The sequence below is a fragment of the Culex quinquefasciatus genome, chromosome 2 (genome assembly GCF_015732765.1).
Source record: "Culex quinquefasciatus strain JHB chromosome 2, VPISU_Cqui_1.0_pri_paternal, whole genome shotgun sequence".
Lineage (NCBI taxonomy): Eukaryota > Metazoa > Arthropoda > Insecta > Diptera > Culicidae > Culex > Culex quinquefasciatus.
The window spans coordinates 141,356,803-141,376,467 of NC_051862.1; the positions used below are offsets into that span (position 1 = coordinate 141,356,803).

The following is a 19,665-nucleotide window of genomic DNA, read 5'->3' on the forward strand; positions in this document are numbered from 1 at the left end:
TCCACGACCGGAATGGGTAAGAAGAAAGCTTGGGTGTTTTGTGGGGCTTGTGATTGATTTTGTTTGTTTTTTTTTAGGATGGGAGGTAGGAATGTGGATTCGCACCGGTTGTATTCAGTGGTGGTGGCCCGGGATTTGTGATTGAAGGTCAATTCCCGCGAGGACTGTAACGAGATCATCGAGGAGATGGCGCTGCCGAAGAGTTGCGTGAACAACGAGATTGCGTTGAAGAAGATAAACATCCGGTTTTTGGACAAGTACGAGACAGGTGATTTTCACGGTGAGGAGAAGGAGCCGACGAAGAGGAGGACGACGAGAAGCGGGATAATCGGAGGTAGCCAGAGTGGATGTTGCACTCGGTGCCGGCGGTTTACAACACCTGTGAGAAATGAGAAGTGGCTTGCCAACTTCACTTACTTCCATCTCCTTTAGCAAATAACCGCCCACAAATGCTCATCTCGCGACGGCGCAGCTCCAGCCAAATGAACCCTGGACAGCGTGCCGAAAAAAATCTGTGTCATTCTCGAAGGAGGATGAAGTGCTCGAAATCGAACTCCGTTCCGAGGGCCTCATCAACCCAATCTTCCGGATGCGCTTCCAGAATCGGGAACTCCCCGTTCAGGCACTTCACTTTCCAGCCAGCCAGCCACTTTAAACGATACAACGATTTTGTTCCAAAATACATGGTAGTTTCAAAAACTTTCCAATTTTTAAAATGAAAAGTTTGAACTTTCTACGAATATTCACCAACGCGAACTTTTAATCAAACGAACGATCTTTTTAAATACAGAGTATTATTTCTTTGTGTGTAAGATCAATTTTTTTTACTAAAAAATGAATTCAAATAAAAGCGTTTTTCGGTCAGTTTGGCATGCTTAACAGCCCTACAGAAAAAATCCGGTGTAATTTGCCCGGAAAATGGTCAAATTTTCACTTTTCTGAAAATCTCCACATAAAATCTGGGTTTCGTGCTAACTATTTTTTAAGCTGGGATTTCCCGCCTTACAATATCTAAGGGCTTTTGTTAATTTGATTTGGTTAACCGCGGTGGATTTTCTTGAAATAATTCGAACTGTCAAAAATCCACCAAAACATCTACCACATTGATCACTCAAGAAACTGTGGTAGAAAAGTATCCACCGGTAGGTCCTTTGGTGGATTTTTGACAGTTCGAATAATTTCAAGAAAATCCACCGCGGTTAACCCTGGGATGGGATAAACAGAGAGAAAAAAACCTATTGTCAAACTAAACCACTTTCAACATGGCCGCTTCTGTCAATCTAAACCAGTCCTTTCTTATTAGGAGAAAATGAGAAGTATTGTAATTTGAGTTGAAAAAAATTAAAAAAAATTTAATAATTGTAAATTGCATTAATAGATTGTTTAAAATATTTTCAATTGAAAGGCATTTATTTCTATCGTACACCGAATGTTGACTTATCAGCATTTTCATTTTAAAAAACAGTACATTTCATGAACTGACTATTCTTTTGCCCATTTAAAACTATTGTTATTTTTTTCGCGTTACATAGAAATGTCATCTAGATTGAACAATATTAAACCTGTGCTTCCCATGAAATTAAAATGTGGCGTGAAGAAACAACATCGTACTGGATTTAAAGAGTAAACAAAGAAAAAGGCCACAGTTTAGCCTATTTGATTTTTTTCGCACCTTTTTATTTCAACTCTTTGCCACAAATTGAAAAACAAACTTTTTTGCTCTTTGAAGTTTGGTACAAATTTGAATTTTTGCCAGCCATTTCTTTCGATTCTGACACCTTAGGGCGTGCGACCTATGGAATGTTAACTTTCTTTAAAGTTGAGTAAAAATTGCCGTTAAATTCGACGTGCTCCTCTTTGGGGAACTGGAAAAGATTTATTTACTTTCTTTGCGTAACGGGACAACGACAGGAGCAGATCTAAGAAAAAATCTCCCCTCCCATTTAATGACTTGCAGGCTCGCTGTGTGCTTTTTAGGATTTTTTTTAGATTGAAGTAAGAAAACGCATTTGAATCGTATTGCATTTTTCACATCCAAATGAAAATTAAAAATCTTTCATATAAAAAACACATGAAAAATGAAGAAGTGAACATTTTTTGACTCATCTTTGATTTGCTAACCATTTCAAGTAATTTGTATCCGGCAGCTCCTTATGAACGGATCCACCGTAAAACGATGGAACATAAACTCAGGATTCTCCACCCACGTCCAACCGCAAATTTTAACAGCCAAATTCTGCGAGGAAAAACTAAACAACATTTCAACCAAAGAAAAAGTCATCCGCATGCTTGAGCACTGAGTTGAAAAACATCATCAAGAAAATTTGAATTGTCAAGCTATCTGAATCACAGATTGCTTGATATTTGTTTTCGAACACGAATTTTCTTGCAAAAAAACAGAAGAAGAATACAAACGTAAACACTCAAAAAGAAGACTCTATCCAGCCGTCCCGTCCCAGGGTTAACCAAATCAAATTAACAAAAGCCCTCTAATCTACATACCTTGTCCTGAGGGACTTTGCTAGAATTGCCTAGAACTATTTTGACCAATTTCGTCAGGGTCATTAATTTGACAATAAAATGTTGAAATTTTGAAAGTTGATTTTTTTATTATTTGATATATACCCCCTATGGTACTTTGCTAAAATTTGTGATAGTATATTGTCAATTATTTGACCCTGAAATGGGATCCTTAAGATAAAACTAATCCGATAAAATTAACTTTTGAAAGTTGTTTTTTTTAATTTGGTTTTATTTCCTAAGGGAATTGATTTATACATTGATAATTTTTGAAATGTGAATAACAAAAACTGTTATTATTTTCACAGAGCCAGGAAGTCAGAGCTGACGTTGAAATTCAAGCTGGAGTGAGACCTCGGAGACGGCAGCGGATTCAGCTCATTTTCAGCAACTTTTACTTGGAGTCGGAATCTGTGAAGTCGGGTATTTCTGGAGAGTCGGAGTTGTCTTCAAAGTATGGATTCAAAGTCGCTTGAAGATACCCGACTCTGCAGCCCTGACTGGTACAGAGGAGTTATGGCAACTGCAGGTTTATTATTTATTATGCTGCTCCACCTCTCCGCAAAAAAAACAAATCTTGTTATTCCTTCATGATTCCTTCTGTGTTATTGGTTTGTTATTGCAATAACAACATAATGACAGTTTAAGTTATTCTTCGAACAAATCTTTGTTATTGATTTTTGTTATTTTAACAACTTATCCGATCATCCCAATAACACATTTCGATCTTCGCACAATATCAAATACTTGGGAAGGTCAAAGTTATTTCCGTCTGCTTGGAATGTTCGAAAAAAGGCGTGTTTTGGTTTTGAAAATTCTGCCATTTTTGTTACTCAACTAAAAAAAATGGAACATGTCAAAATTGTTGATATATAAACATAAAAGGTGTGCTTGTAACCATCATGAGTTATCTCCGGATTTTACACAGGTGACCTTGAACGGCTACGAGCAACGACGACCATCTTTTTCAAAACTTGTTTTGGTAAAATCGCGATAACTCATGATGGTTACAAGCAAACCCGAAAATCGTTTTTTTTTAATGTTAAAAAATAGAAGGGTTAGTACCACCCCTCCGTCACGAGATATCGAAAATGGATCCCGGATTCGTGAGCAAGGACAACTTATTTTTATTTATTTTTTCAAAATTGCAAGAAATGGCATTTTGGAAGCCTTGGTGCGATATGTATTTTAAATGAAGGCGCAACTTGGCAAGTTCAATGTTTCTCTTGGGCCCTGCTGAGGACGCTAAATTGTTTCAGTAAGGCGACTTAAGTATTTTGACGTAGGACTACGTCTTTTACTCGAAGGTACTGGGGTGTCATTCAAAAAAAAAAAACCAAGCCGTGCTTGTCAAACAAGCAGGAAAGACGTGAGGACTCCAAACTCTTCGGAGTTACCCTCACCCACCGTCCATCGTCCCACTTGAGATGAGTCGGTGATCAAAACTTTACGTAGTCCTACGCCATTCCGGTTATGTCTGTGACATAACTATTTCGACTTTTTTTTAGAACTTGTTAGTCGACGACTAACCTATAGCTCAGCCTTGCAAAATTTACCCCTTAAGACAAAGTTTCACGCAAATCGAAGAGGGGTGGGGGCAACATTTTTCGATTTCGTGTGAGTTGGCGGAGAATTGCCCATACATCCGAGAAAATAGTGTAGCTGACGGTGTGCATTAATTTCAAATTACGCATATATTTGCTCAACGAACCATAAAAAGAGACGACTCTTTTTCTGGGAAACTTACCTGATTATTGAAGTACTCCACGTTGGTCCACTCGATGCCCTCCCGACGGTACTCTTCCTGTTCCTGCTTGAGCACCAGTTCGATAAATAACTGTTGGAGTTTCTCATTACAGTAATTGATGCAAAACTGTTCGAAGCTGTTGAGGTCGAATATTTCAAAGCCGTAAATGTCTAGCACACCGATGACTCGGTTGTACCGTTTCTGTGTGTTTCCGCCGGGGACCACAATGGCCTTATTTATCCTTTGAATTATCCACGTAAAGAGCCGGTCGTATATGGCTTTGGCCAGCGCGTCCCGACCAAATTCTGCCTGTGTCGTATCGTGAGTTTTAGTCATGATTTCACCTCGTGCTGCGATGACCCTTTCCGTCAGCGACCGTCGCATTTCGTCCTCGGTCACGTTCAGCAGGTGGGCCACTGTGGTCAGCTGCTTTCGGTTGCTAATCGTGATTTGCTCGTCCTGGGCTGTGAAACGGAGAAATGCGAAAATTTGCCTTAATTAAGTTGTTGGGATTGAAGCATACAGTATGTAGAAAAAGTATTTACACCCCTTCGGCACTATGCACATTTTTGTGATGAAACATGCAAACAATTTAGAGCAATTCCATGTCAAATAGGGAATCGGTTGTACCGGACTCTCTCCGATTTCAATGAAACTTTGTACGCTTATGTAAGCCATTTTTGTGTATACTCGATTATGATATTTAAAAATGGCGTAAGTGTTTTAAATATTTTTGTATTTTGTAATTTAACTATTGCTGTATCACGAAGCCATTGCATCTTATCGAAAAGTGGTCAAATACAAACTTGTAGGAAATTTGACGGGTTTTCCAAAAAAAAAATACACTGAAAGAAAAAAACACGTGAGTTTTATGAGATTTTTTGATTTTTATGTTTGAAAGTCAAATTTGAAGGTGAGCCCACGATTTTTTTTTTCATTATATTTTTTGTGCAAATAGCCTAAGATGTTACAAAAAGACTCACGAAAAATGCAGGATGGAGCAACTCACCTAAAAATACAAAAATCATTTACTAAAACTGTTTTTTTTAAAGTACTCAAAACTTAAAAATTTTCTAAAACTGAATACGGGAATCGATTCTTCAGGCAATTTTACATAAAAGTCTCCACATTGACCACTGTCCTAAGTCCAATCCTTGTGAAGTTACAGCCGTTTCAAAAATAAAAATGTTGAAAAAATGTTTTTTTATGGTTTTTGACAATTTCTATATGACAGACTTGATTTTTCAGTCTTGAGAATATTTTCACCGGAAAGCTCATCCAATTTCCCATAAGATTGTCTTTGACCACTTTTCAAAATAACTCGTAATTTATTTAAATTACGAAGTACAAAAATATTTAAAAGACTTACGCCCTTCTCAAATGTTATTATCGAGTAAAACTGGCTACATATACACAAAAATGGCTTACATAAGTGTAGGATAACATGTTTATAAAGTTTCATTGAAATCGGAGAGGGTCGCGAAAAAAGTACCTTAAAAATCCTGTTTTGGGGTGGAATTGCTCTTTAAAGTTTGACAGACTCTGCTACTAAGTTTTGTTCGGAAACACAGGTCAAACATTCTGCTACAAAAAACTCACGAAAAGCTGATTCCTATACAACGTTTTATAACAAATACTATTACAAAAATCCAAAAACGTTGCAAAAAAGTTTGTTTTGTTGACAATTAAAATTTACCTAAACATAATTTTGTAAACTTTTAATTTATCTAAATGTCAATATATTACCATAGCGTTGCTAAATAAACATTTTGGAGTGGATATAACACCGTTTTGGGGGTTGTTGTATCGATAGAATTGATTTTTCGTAGGAGTTTCGTACCAACCCGGAATTCCGTGGTCGGAAAATCTGCCAGCACCCTAACCGGTCCACGAATCCAAGGTCAACCTAAGTGGCATCGGAAAGGGCATAAAATTTCCGATCTTTTGATACCCAAACTACACACAAAAAATATTTCCTAATGTTACATCATTAATGATGTAACACTTTTGCACGTCATTAAACATTTAAATTTAAATGCAATTTGATGCAAATTTGCAACAAATTGAACGTAACAACATGATTTTACGTGTGATTCAACCATTTGCAACGAGACTCAAGTTTTCATCAACTAAGTTCACATGTGATTCAATTTGTCCGTGTCTATTAAACCCACGATTTCAAATAATTAAAGGTAAAAATGTTGTTATGGTTTTGTTTGAGCAACCTGCCAAAAAGGCCAAAAAATGTATGGAAAATGAAGACTTTCTGTAATTTTGTTCAATCTGCCTTTTCCGATGGCACAAAAGTTCGTGGACCGGTTCGGATGCCGGCGGATTTTTCGACGATGTAATTCCGGGTTGGTACGATATTTCAACGAAAAATCAATTCTATCGATGCAAAGGCTTCCAAAACGGTGTTATACCCACTCCAAAATATTTATTTTGCAACTCTATGGTAATATATTGACATTTAGATAAATTACATGTTGGCAAAATTAAGATAAGTTTTATAAAGGATTTTCAGAGGTGCATAAACTTTTATACTAAGTACACTCAACCCCCGGTGGTTGGTCACTTTTTCGTTTGACACTTTTTTAGTTTGTACCACGTTAGTTGGTCAATGACAAACTAAAAAGTGACGAACTTTCACTTTTTACACGGCGCTCACGCACACTATCTAAACAAACGTTTCGTAGTGTGTGTGAACTCCGTGTAAAAGGGGTGTCAAACTAAAAAGTGACCCCGTTCTTTTGACAACAGTTGGTTTCAAACCATCGGGGTTTGAGTGTAGTTAGTAAACTTTATTTTCAATTAAAATTATTTGTTTAATCAGTTTATGAAGCCTATGTGAAGTTGGAACACTGGAACGGGAAAACTGTACTTCGGTTTTTTTTTTCAAAAGCTGTACAAACTTTTTTGCCCCTTTTACTGATTTTTGTAATAGTATTTATTCTGTATGATTTTTAATAGAAATCATTTTTTCATGAGCTTTTTGTAGCACAATGTTCGGCATGAGTTTCTTAACAAAACTTATGACTAGGTTTCTGTCAAGCTTTAAATTGTTTGCATGTTTTATCACAAAATGTGCATAGTACCCAAGGGGTGTAAATACTTTTTTTACATACTGTAATTGTAGGAGCTTGATTTTTTTTAAGAGCAGTATCTATTTCACAATACCACACTTGTAAAATGAACTGTCGCGCGACATTTTTTCTGTGACATTCATGAGACCATGGATGCTGGCTGCGTTGTGCAAAAAAACCGTCACCCTACCATCGCTACGGTAAAGTACTACGGTAGCGCACGACGGTAGCTTTTGATGGTCAACGCTGATGTTAATGCCGACTTTCGTCGTTTCTGTGTTGCTGTACGCACGCAGAAAAATAAGGCATATTTGAATCAACAACACGTTTTGTTGATTTGAAAATCAAGATTTTTGTTGAATCAACGTTAAACGTCAAAGCACCCTTTTCAAAATAACAACAAAAAAATGTTGAATTGAGTAAATCAAGGTTTTTTTCAACGCAAAATCGGCGTTGATTATATTCAACAAACATTTTGTTGCATCAAACCTCGTACAAGCTGATTCTACAAAATATTTTTCTGCGTGCGAGAGTGTCGTTGTTAACAAAAACTTCAGTTAAGGCTCTGAAAGGTATCATTCCCGGTGGGCCATTTGGCGACCATGTTTATTGTGATTAATAGATTAAGGGACGGACGAAAAACCACGTGATAATTTCGAAAAGTAGCAGATGAGTAGGGGAAAAAGAGGGGAGGGGGCTATTCTTGGGAATTCTGCGTAAATTTGACAAAAAAACATCAAGGGAGCTCATGAAAAGATGATTTCCATAAAAAGTCGTAGCAAATACTACTATTGGATCCCCTCTCCCCTCATTACAAAATTTCCATTCAAATTCAAAAAAAGTAATAGAGCGTTGCACGGCCTTGGAGTTAGGGTCTGTAGTCATAACAAGCAAGAGGCCAGAGATTTTTGACCACGGATCATGCTCATAAACCAAACATATGTATATAAAAAACGCGTTCAGGTATTTTTTTTGTTAAAAAATATGATTTTCATTCCTTTTATCTATGTTTTTATTGTTCAAGACACCAAATCGGTCAGGAAATTCCCCCAGAAGATACATATTTTCAAATATTTATGTAACATGTTTGTATTGAGAGCTGTAAACATTGTATGGATCCTTGTGTGTGAGATCTAATAACACAAAAGGCCTTCATTGGTTGTTATAGAGAAGGATCCTACAAAGTTTGAGCCATGTAAAAAAAAAACAAAAAAATAAAAGCTCATGAAATCCGCTGAATTGGTAGAGAATCGCTCCCGTGCGTTTAAACGTTAAAATTTATTAAAGTATAATATATTTTTTTTTTTTTAATTTATATTTATTCAAATTTCTTTTCCATGTACATTCATTCAGTTAAAATATTATTGAGTGTCCAATCACAAACGATGACTTTTCACCTCAATTTTAAATACTAGCAACTTTCATTTATTCATGAAATATTGTAGCTTTCGCTATTCAGTGATTTCAAATGTAGGAGGTCCTACATGTACAAAAGGGAAAAGGGATACCTTAAAACTAACTTATAAACTATATAAAGAGCGGATCAATGCAGCTGAAGACTGCAATGATTTTTGTCGAAATGCATCAATTATCTTATTGGACATAACATCCAAAGTGTCAACTTCGGCTAATTGATGAAGTTCACTGGTGCTGAACCAGGGTGGAAGTTTCAGAATCATTTTCAGAATTTTGTTCTGAATCCTCTGAAGTTTTTTCTTCCTGGTTAAGCAACAGCTTGTCCAGATCGGCACAGCATAAAGCATGGCAGGTCTGAAAATTTGTTTATAAATTAACAGTTTATTCTTGAGACAAAGTCTAGAATTCCTGTTTATAAGTGGATACAAACATTTAATATATTTGTTACATTTAACCTGGATACTTTCAATGTGATCCTTGTAAGTAAGGTTTTTGTCAAAACCAAGTCCAAGATATTTCACTTGATCCTCCCATTTTAAATTTACCTCATTCATCTTTATAATGTGATGACTTTTTGGTTTAAGAAAATCAGCCCTTGGTTTGTGAGGGAAAATAATAAGTTGAGTTTTTGCAGCATTTGGAGCAATTTTCCATTCTTTCAAATAAGAATTGAAAATATCCAAGCTTTTGTAATCTTCTTGTGATGACACGAAGGCTTCTGCCTTTGGCGGAGATGCTTGTGTCATCAGCAAAAAGTGATTTCTGACATCCTGGGGGCAAATCAGGCAAGTCAGAAGTAAAAATATTGTATAAAATTGGACCCAAAATGCTTCCTTGAGGGACGCCAGCACGTACAGGTAGTTGATCAGATTTGCTATTCTGATAACATACCTGCAGAGTACGATCCGTCAAATAATTTTGAATAATTTTCACGATATAAATCGGAAAATTAAACCTTTTCAATTTCGCAATCAAACCTTTATGGGTAATTCTCCGCCAACTCACACAGCAGTTGCCCCGACCCCTCTTCGATTTGCGTGAAACTTTGTCCTAAGGGGTAACTTTTGTCCCTGATCACGAATCCGAGGTCCGTTTTTTGATATCTCGTGATGGAGGGGCGGTACGACCCCTTCCATTTTTGAACATGTGAAAAAAGAGGTGTTTTTCAATAATTTGCAGCCTGAAACGGTGATGAGATAGAAATTTGGTGTCAAAGGGACTTTTGTGTAAAATTAGACGCCCGATTTGATGGCGTACTCAGAATTCCGAATAAACGTATTTTTTATCGAAAAAAACACTAAAAAAGTTTTAAAAATTCTCCCATTTTCCGTTACTCGACTGTAAAAATTTTGGAACATGTCATTTTATGGGAAATTTAATGTACTTTTCGAATCTACATTGTCCCAGAAGGGTCATTTTTCATTTAGAACAAAATTTTTCATTTTAAAATTTCGTGTTTTTTCTAACTTTGCAGGGTTATTTTTAGAGTGTAACAATGTTCCACAAAGTTGTAGAGCAGACAATTGCAAAATTTTGATATATAGACATAAGGGGTTTGCTTATAACCATCACGAGTTATCGCGATTTTACGAAAAAAAGTTTTGAAAAAGTTGGTCGTCATCGATCATGGCCATTCATGGTCACCCGCGACAGACACGGACGACGAAACAAAGAGAAACGCAAAAATTAACTTTTTCAAAACTTTTTTTCGTAAAATCGTGATAACTCGTGATGTTTATAAGCAAACCCCTTATGTCTATACATCAAAATTTTTGTAATTGTCTGCTCTACAACTTTGTAGAACATTGTTACACTCTAAAAAATAACCCTGCAAAGTTAGAAAAACACGAAATTTTAAAATGAAAATTTTGTTCTAAATGAAAAATGACCTTCTGGGACAATGTAGATTCGAAAAGTACATTAAATTTCCCATAAAATGACATGTTCCAAAACTTTACAGTCGAGTAACGGAAAATGGGAGAATTTTTAAAACTTTTTTAGTGTTTTTTTCGATGAAAAATACGTTTTTTCGGAATTCTGAGTACGCCATCAAATCGGGCGTCTAATTTTACATAAAAGTCCCTTTGACACCAAATTTCTATCTCATCACCGTTTCAGGCTGCAAATTGTTGAAAAACACCTCTTTTTTCGCATGTTCGCACGAGATATCAAAAAACGGACCTCGGATTCGTGATCAGGGACAAAAGTTACCCCTTAGGACAAAGTTTCACGCAAATCGAAGAGGGGTCGGGGCAACTTTTCCCGATTTCGTGTGAGTTGGTAGAGAATTACCCTTATGCCAAACACTGTCAAATGCTTTTTCTATGTCTAGAAGAGCAGCGCCAGTAGAATAGCCCTCAGATTTGTTGCTTCGAATTAAATTTGAAACTCTCAACAACTGATGAGTAGTTGAATGCCCAAGGCGAAATCCAAACTGCTCATCAGCGAAAATTGAATTTTCATTAATGTGCGTCATCATTCTATTAAGAATTATTCTTTCGAATAATTTACTAATAGATGAAAGCAAACTAATGGGCCGATAGCTTGAGGCTTCAGCAGGATTTTTATCCGGTTTCAAAATCGGAATTACTTTGGCATTTTTCCAACTACTGGGAAAATATGCCAAATCAAAACATTTGTTGAAAATTTTGACCAAGCAACTTAAAGTTGCTTCTGGTAATTTTTAATTAAAATGTAAAAATGCCATCCTCACCAGGGGCTTTCATATTTTTAAATTTTTGATAATAGATTTTATTTCATTCAGATCCGTATTAAAAACTTCATCTGATGAAAATTCTTGTTCAACAATATTCTGAAATTCTATTGAAATTTGATTTTCAATAGGACTCAAAACATTCAAGTTGAAATTATGAGCACTCTCAAACTGCTGAGCAAGTTTTTGAGCTTTTTCCACATTAGTTAATAGAATATTATCACCATCTTTTAAAGAAGGGATGGGTTTTGAGGTTTCTTAAGAACCTTTGAAAGTTTCCAAAAGGTTTGGAATAAGGTTTAATTTGTTCGACATCTCTTGCGAACTTTTCATTTCGCAGGAGAGTGAATCTGTGGTCAATAACCTTTTGCAAATCTTTTGAATTCGCTTCAGTGCAGGATCACGAGAACGTTGATACTGTCTTCGGCGAACATTTTTAGACGAATCAGAAGCTGAAGATCGTCATCAATAATGGGAGAATCAAATTTGACTTGGACTTTAGGAATAGCAATATTCCTAGCATCCAAAATTGCATTAGTTAAAGATTCCAAGGCTGAATCAATATCAGCTTTGGTTTCTAAAACAAAATCATGATTTAAATTATTCTCAATATGATGCTGATACCTGTCCCAATTAGCTTTGTGGTAATTAAACACAGAACTATTGGGTCTGGTAACTGCTTCATGAGAAAGTGAAAAAGTTACTGGGAGGTGATCAGAATCAAAATCAGCATGAGTCACTAAAGGACCACAATACTGACTTTGATTTGTCAAAACCAAATCAATTGTTGATGGATTTCTAACAGAAGAAAAGCAAGTTGGCCCATTCGGGTATAATACCGAATAAATACCAGAAGTGCAATCTCTGAATTTTACCGTTGGAATTTACTTTAGAATTATTCCAAGATTGGTGTTTGGCATTAAAATCACCGATGATCAAAAATCGAGATCTATGCCGAGTAAGTTTATTCAAATCCCCTTTGAAATAATTTTTATTTTCCCCAGTGCATTGGAATGGCAAATATGCAGCTGCAATCATAATTTTCCCAAAATAAGTTTCAAGTTCAATGCCCAAACTTTCAATAACTTTTAACTTAAAGTCACGTAACGTGCTATAAGTCATACTACGGTGGATAACTATTGCAACTCCACCGCCATTTCGATTCATTCGGTTATTAGTTATAACTTTATAATCTGGATCACTTTTCAAATAAGTGCCAGTTTTTAAAAATGTTTCGGTTATAACAGCAACATGCACGTTATGAACTCGTAAAAGTTGAAAAATTCATTTTCTTTCGCTTTTAAAGAGCGAGCATTAAAATTCATAATATTGATGGAATTACTTAGATCCATGATTAAACTTCAGGGTAAGAACAACATCATTCGCAAATTTTAATCCAATCTGGATTGCTTCCATCATGGATGTAGCATTACTCATTGTTTGAATCAAACCAAACAGTGAGTTTTGCAAAAAAGTCATTTTTTCAAACGTAACATCGCCGAGATCAGAAGATCCCAAAGCGTTGCCAGCAGAAAAATTTTCAAATGAGATTTGAGGTACCTGCCCAATTTCAGAAAGATTGGTAGAGGATTTAAAATTCGTGGATGAACCCGAACCCGAAACGACGTTAGCATAAGAAATGCCATTGTTGTTACCTAACTTTTCCACGGTAGGGGTATTTCTAGAATTGTTCGAGCGAGACAGCACGAACGTTTGATTTAAAGATGCAGGTACAACCTGACTTTGAGAAAATTTCGGTTTGAATTTCGGCTGATGCTTAGCACGAGAATCCAAAACCTTTTTTCTGATGGGGCAATCCCAGAAATTTGATTTGTGATTTCCACCACAATTTGCACATTTAAATTGGGTGACTTCTTTCACGGGACAATTGTCCTTGTCGTGAGAAGAATCCCCGCAAACCATGCATTTTGGAACCATGGCGCAATGATCAGTACCGTGACCGAATGCCTGGCAACGCCGGCACTGGGTCAGATTCTGGCCATTACCGCCATGTTTCTTAAAATGCTCCCACTTTACCCGTACATGGAACAAAAACTGAACTTTGTCCAAAAGTTTCAAATTGTTGATTTCATTTCTGTTGAAATGAATCAGATAAAATTGTGAAGTCAAACCAAAGCGAGAAATATTCCCGTTTGATTTTTTCTTCATCGGTATTACTTGGGATGGGGCAAAGCCAAGCAACACCTTAAGTTCGTTTTTGATCTCATCCACCGACAAGTCGTTGGAGAGACCTTTCAAGACCGCCTTGAATGGCCGAGCATTCTTGGTCTCATACGTGTAGAAATTGTGTTTGTGGTTTTTCAAATAACCAACAAAAGTTTGGTGATCCTGTAAAGATTCCGTCAACAAGCGACATTCTCCTCTTCGACCAAGCTGGAACGAAACTTTCAAATTGCAAGTTTCCTTGCAATTCTTCAGTTGCGTTCGAAAGCTGGCCAAATCGGAGACGGAAGTCACAACAATTGGAGGAGCCTTTACTCGTTTCTCGACGGCAGAAGGCTCAGTACGAGGAGAAGGTTCCTTGTCATCAGTTTCGGATAAAACACCGAAACTGTTTGTCAATGGAATTGGAGGATTGACCTCACATTCAGAATCAGAATCAGACCTCAGAAGAGGCTGTTTTCTTTTTCTGTTTCCGTTAGCCGGTTTAGCGTTCAAACGCTTCACCGACGTAACGACCAAATCTTCAGAAGATTTGCGTTTACCTTTGTTTTGACGCATTTTGCAAGCAAGTTCTCTTAAAAAGATGGCTTCGTTTGTAAAATACAACAAAATTTCAGGCGGGGTTAGTCTTGAAAAGACTGTTTAGAATTTTGGAAAATAACTCAGGTAGTCTTTAAAAAGACTGTGAATTTTGTTTTGAAATAACTCTGAGCTTAGGTAGTAAAAAATACCGCAGCTCTAGTGTCCGTTCACCACGAAGGTTCGCAAGACACTCATTAAAGTATAATAAATTTTTACGTGGACTCCACGTAGTTTTTGGATGATCTGTTATAGACCGAGTCAAGGTCCGAATTAAAAATTAAATTGTGAAATGGTTTCACTGGTCACTCACTTCGGAACTCGATGTTTCCCAGGTGCAGGACGGCAGCCACAGTACGCCACACCATGGACAACTCGTCGCCGGTGAAACCGAGCGCCTTCAGTCCAGCGGTGGTAGCACGGTAATCCGCTTTTTCCGCCAGTACCTCCATGCTGCCCTGGTTGGTGTAATGGTAATGGACGGGATCCCTGCTCAAATGGTACTGCTTCAGTTCACCGTCTGTGGCTCCTCGCAGCAGCTGGAACGAGGAAAGCAGATTATGGAATGATTTTAATCGCGTTAGTTGGGTTTTTAAATCATAACAAAATTGTTAAAAGCAATGTTGGAGAACTAAGCAGTATTTGGACAAGAGATCTCATAGTCTTCAAACCCAAAACAAAAACATAATCATTGATTATTAATCAATCACCGGCAAACACACGGAACTCGTAAACAAAATTTGTTCCCAACATTCTATTTACTGAACACTGATGAGGTCTTTAAGTAGTAGAGAAAAGCGTATCTGTAAAGATATTAAAATATACAGCGGAATTCAAAGGGAACAACTCGTCTCTTTTTATTCGCAGAAATGCTTCATGCGAAACCACTCATCCAATTCACAATTTATCTGTATCGTTCTGAAAATGTATTTGATGTCGAATAACATTAACCAATAAAATATTTTTTAATGAGATAAAAATATTCGGCGTGTCTGATATTTGGCACCTTGAGAGAAGGGGTATATCCCGACATTTTGCGGGGTGTACCGAAATATTTCGTCGGTTGTTCGAGCAACTTTTTGTTGAAGATTTTTCTTCGATTTGACACTGGAACGCCCAACGCATGTCCAACATACACGGACGCCCAAGCATCCCAAAAAAGGTGGAACGGTAAATTCAACTCGCTGGTTCTCGGGCATAACTCAACCAATCGGGACGATTCTTGTTTCCAGTAATTTGTAAGAATGTCTAGATGATCCTAAAATTTTACAGAACTTAATTTGTACAAATCTGTAATTTCTGCGATCAAAAACATCGTACCACCATGATCCGCTAGGTGTACTGAGTCCGAATCCCAAATCGCGCTTTGAATATTAAATGGGATTTATCCCATAAAATACACAGCAAATAAAGTAGTAATCCAGCTGCGTGTAAAAGGCACGGGTGTAAAATAAATGTTGCATTATTTTATGCAATTTTATGTGATTTTACACCCTGAAATATGTAGCTCATCAGTATGGGAAACCTACTTGACCGAAATGTCAAGCTCATATATGCGTGATAAACAGATTTTCATCGGTCTGATGGCCGACCGGGCTAAGGCGCCAGTCCTTACTGTTGGTGCTGGGTTTGAATCCCATCGGTTGCAACTTTTTTTTGTGTTTGCAAAAAATGTACATGCAGTGTGTAATATTAAGTGTTTATTTTGACGAAGGTGATGTGCATGCTCTTGCATGCGATTTTACCATCGGATTTTTTGCTGTGTAGGTTCGTTTTGGTTATTCCAGTTTTGAGCCCCTTAACGATTTTTCCATTTTTCTATAACCTCAGAAACTCATAGTCCATGATCTAGGGAACAACTTTGCCGAAGAGCGCAAATAGATTCTTCTAGTATTTAAAATGTTGCAAAATTAATAAAACCGCCGCTGAATACATCATCTTTTTCTTCAAGCTCTTTTGGCAGCACCATTAGCTTGCTTGATTGCATGAGCGTCGCGACGCCTGCCTCAATCTTTTCTGCAGGAGCAGCAAGTGCTGCTAGAAGAGAGCGAAGAAAAAGTTGATGTTTTCAGCGACGGTATTATAAATTGTGTAACATTTTAAGTACTAGACGAATCTTTTCGCACTCTTCGGCAAAGTTGTTCTCTGGAATACGAACTATAAGCTTGTGAGATGAAAAAAAAAATGCAAAAACCGTTAAAAGGCTCAAAAATGGCAATAACCAAAGCGAACCGATTTTACGGGTTGAATCCAGGAAGGTGCTGTGTCCTATCCCTCGCCTACACGGAGAAAAAAGAGTTCCCGAAATCGTGAACAAGCGTTCATGAAAATGAAATCCTCGAACAAAGTGTTCAAATCCCATGGTACGATTTTGAAAAACGTTCACGATTTTGGGAACTCTTTTTTCTCCGTGTAGACCAGACCAAAATCCATGATAAAGCTGTCAGACCAAGACTGTTGACCAAAGAGCAAAAAGTAAACAATCTTGGTCCTCGACGTAGGTGCACACAAATCAAGAAAAGACAATTTGAAAAAGAATTTTATTTTTCCAATTCAATAACTGGTTTTGGGCTGCAAAATTGGATGTACGCCAGAAAATGATTGAACAGTGCGGCGCCCTGTACACCGACAATTAAATAAGCAGTTAAAAACCTTATTCTTCCAATTTAATTGCTGATCGCGTTTTCGGTTTACACCTGAACAATCTTGAAATTATTTATGCGAATTTGTGATTCCTCTCGTTCCCATCATTCCCTTGGTTAAACCCCATTTAAAATTCAAAGTCAAAGCGCCAGGTCCTAACGCAACCAATCAAGCTCATATTTGGGATTCGGGCTCAGTACACATCAGGGGATCATGCCCTGAAATGCTCGCAAAAAACGACTCGTTATTTGAGCAATTCTCTACCAAAACCGGAAATGGATTTTATTTGTATTTTTTTATTTGGCTCAAACTTTGTGGGGGCCTTTCCTATACCCAAATATGCTATTTTGTGTCATTGGTTCACCCATACAAGTCTCCATACAATTTTGGCAGCTGTCCATACAAAAATGGTATGTAAATATTCAAACAGCTGTATTTTTTGAGTGAATTTTTTGATCAATTTGGTGTCTTCGGCAAAGTTGTAGGTATTGTTGAGGACTTTTGAGAAAAAAATAGGTACACGGAAAAAAATTGAGGATTTTTATCAACTTTTTACTAAAACTCAATTTCCCAAAATACGTATTTTTTGATTTTCGAGATTTTTGATATGTTTTAGGGGACAAAATCCGCAACTTTGAGCCATAGAGAAACATGGTCAAAAATCTGCCGCCGAGTTATGAATTTTGAAAAATAGTGATTTTTGGAAAAATCGAAGTTTCATGCAAAAACAAGTTTGACATTATTTTTTAATGCAAAATTGAATTTGCAATCGAAAAGTACTTTACATATTTTTTTATAAAGGGCTCCGTTTTCTAGATATAGCCACCGAAAGTTTGATTTTAGCGAAATATTTGCAGTTTTTCAATTTTTAAAAATAGGGACCATGAGTGACCATTTCTAAAAATATTTTTTTTTAAAAGTTCAGAAAATTTGCTATAAAATTGTCTAAGAGACATTGAAGACTGGTTGCTGAGATACAGCGGCTTAAAGAAAAAGAAACACGAAAATTGAAGTTTTCTAAGTCTCACCCAAACAGCGCATCATTTTCTAATGACGATATCTCAGCAATTAATGGTCCGATTTTCAATGTTAATACATGAAACAATCGTGAAATTTTCCGATCTCTTCGAAAAAAATATTTTGAAAATTTTAAAATCAAGACTAACATTTTAAAAGGGCCAAACATTGAATATTTCGCCCATTTAAAATGCTAGTCTTGATTTAAAAAATTTCATAATATTTTTTTCGAAAAGATCGAAAAATTTCACGAATGTTTCATGTATTAACATTGAAAATCGGACCATTAATTGCTGAGATATCGTCATTAGAAAATGGTGGGCTGTTTGGTTGAGACTTAGAAAACTTCAATTTTCGTGTTTCTTTTTCTTTAAGCCGCTGTATCTCAGCAACCAGAGGTCCAACCTTCAATGTCTCTTAGACAATTTTATAGCAAATTTTCTGAACTTTTCAAAAACAATATTTTTAGAAATGGTCACTCATGGTCACTATTTTTAAAAATTGAAAAACTGCAAATATTTCGCTAAAATCAAACTTTCGGTGGCTATATCTAGAAAACGGAGCCCTTTATCAAAAAATATGTAAAGTACTTTTCGATTGTAAATTCAATTTTGCATTAAAAAATAATGTCAAACTTGTTTTTGCATGAAACTTCGATTTTTCCAAAAATCACTATTTTTCAAAAATCATAACTCGGCGGCAGATTTTTTGACCATGTTTCTCTATGGCTCAAAAGTTGCGGATTTTTGTCCCCTAAAACATATCAAAAAATCTCGAAAATCAAAAAATACGTATTTTGAGAAATTGAGTTTTAGTGAAAAAAAAGTTGATAAAAAAAATAAGAATTTTTTTTTCCGTGTACCTATTTTTTTTCAATAGTCCTCAACAATACCTACAACTTCGCCGAAGACACCAAATTGATCAGAAAATTCACTCAAAAGTTACAGCTGTTTGAATATTTACATACCATTTTTGTATGGACAGCTGCCAAAATTGTATGGAGACTTGTATGGGTGAACCAATGACACAAAATAGCATATTTGGTCATAGGGAAGGCCCCCACAAAGTTTGAGTCAAATCAAAAAATACAAAAAAAAATGGTCGAAATCGGCCGATTTCGTAGAGAGTTGCTCATTTGTTACATCCTAATATTTGCTAAGAAAAGTCATTAATAGTCGATGGATTTACATCAAATTAAAAGTTAAAAAGGGCAATAAATTTGCCGAAACGTCGGAAATTGAAACGATACATTGTTTTTTTCATTATTGTTTTATTGTTTTATTTTAGGGAAAAGCTCGTTTGAGTGGAACGCCTACGCCTGGGTCCTTCTCAAATAGGCACACAACCTCTTACTTTTTTTATTATCAACATATATTACAATCCAAATGACATAGAGGATATTTACAATCAAACTTAAGCTAACAAACTAAACTAGCACAATATCAATATCTGCTATATGACTTAAAGCCGAAAACCACAACGCAGAACTTCTTAATTATGTAAAATACAAGGTAAAATATAAGTTATGGAAGTTCCATGGAAGGGTGGATTTCTCTAAATGAATTACGCCAACGCGTTGAGTTGGACTGCTCAAAACGTTCTAAATTTATTGTAATCGAAAAGTCTCTCAGAGCCTCACACATGAGGTACTGAAGTCTTGCTAAACGAAGTTTACAAAACTGTTAATTGTTAACTCTTGTCGGCTATGCAGACGGTTAGGCCCAAAATAGAGACACCCGGCTGTGTTATCAGTGACATAATTT

The 19,665-nt window shown here is 36.4% G+C and overlaps 1 protein-coding gene across 1 annotated transcript in view; it reads right to left on the reverse strand.

Moving 5' to 3' along the window:
* LOC6037124 (unconventional myosin ID) overlaps nucleotides 1-19,665 on the reverse strand; it is an 83,796-nt gene that overhangs the window by 13,602 nt on the left and 50,529 nt on the right. Inside the window, exons 5-6 of the mRNA XM_038251617.1 lie at nucleotides 14,556-14,781; nucleotides 4,268-4,731 (exon numbers count right to left, since the gene is read on the reverse strand). Coding sequence (XP_038107545.1) covers nucleotides 4,268-4,731; nucleotides 14,556-14,781 — 690 coding nt within the window. The remainder of the gene's footprint in view (nucleotides 1-4,267; nucleotides 4,732-14,555; nucleotides 14,782-19,665) is intronic.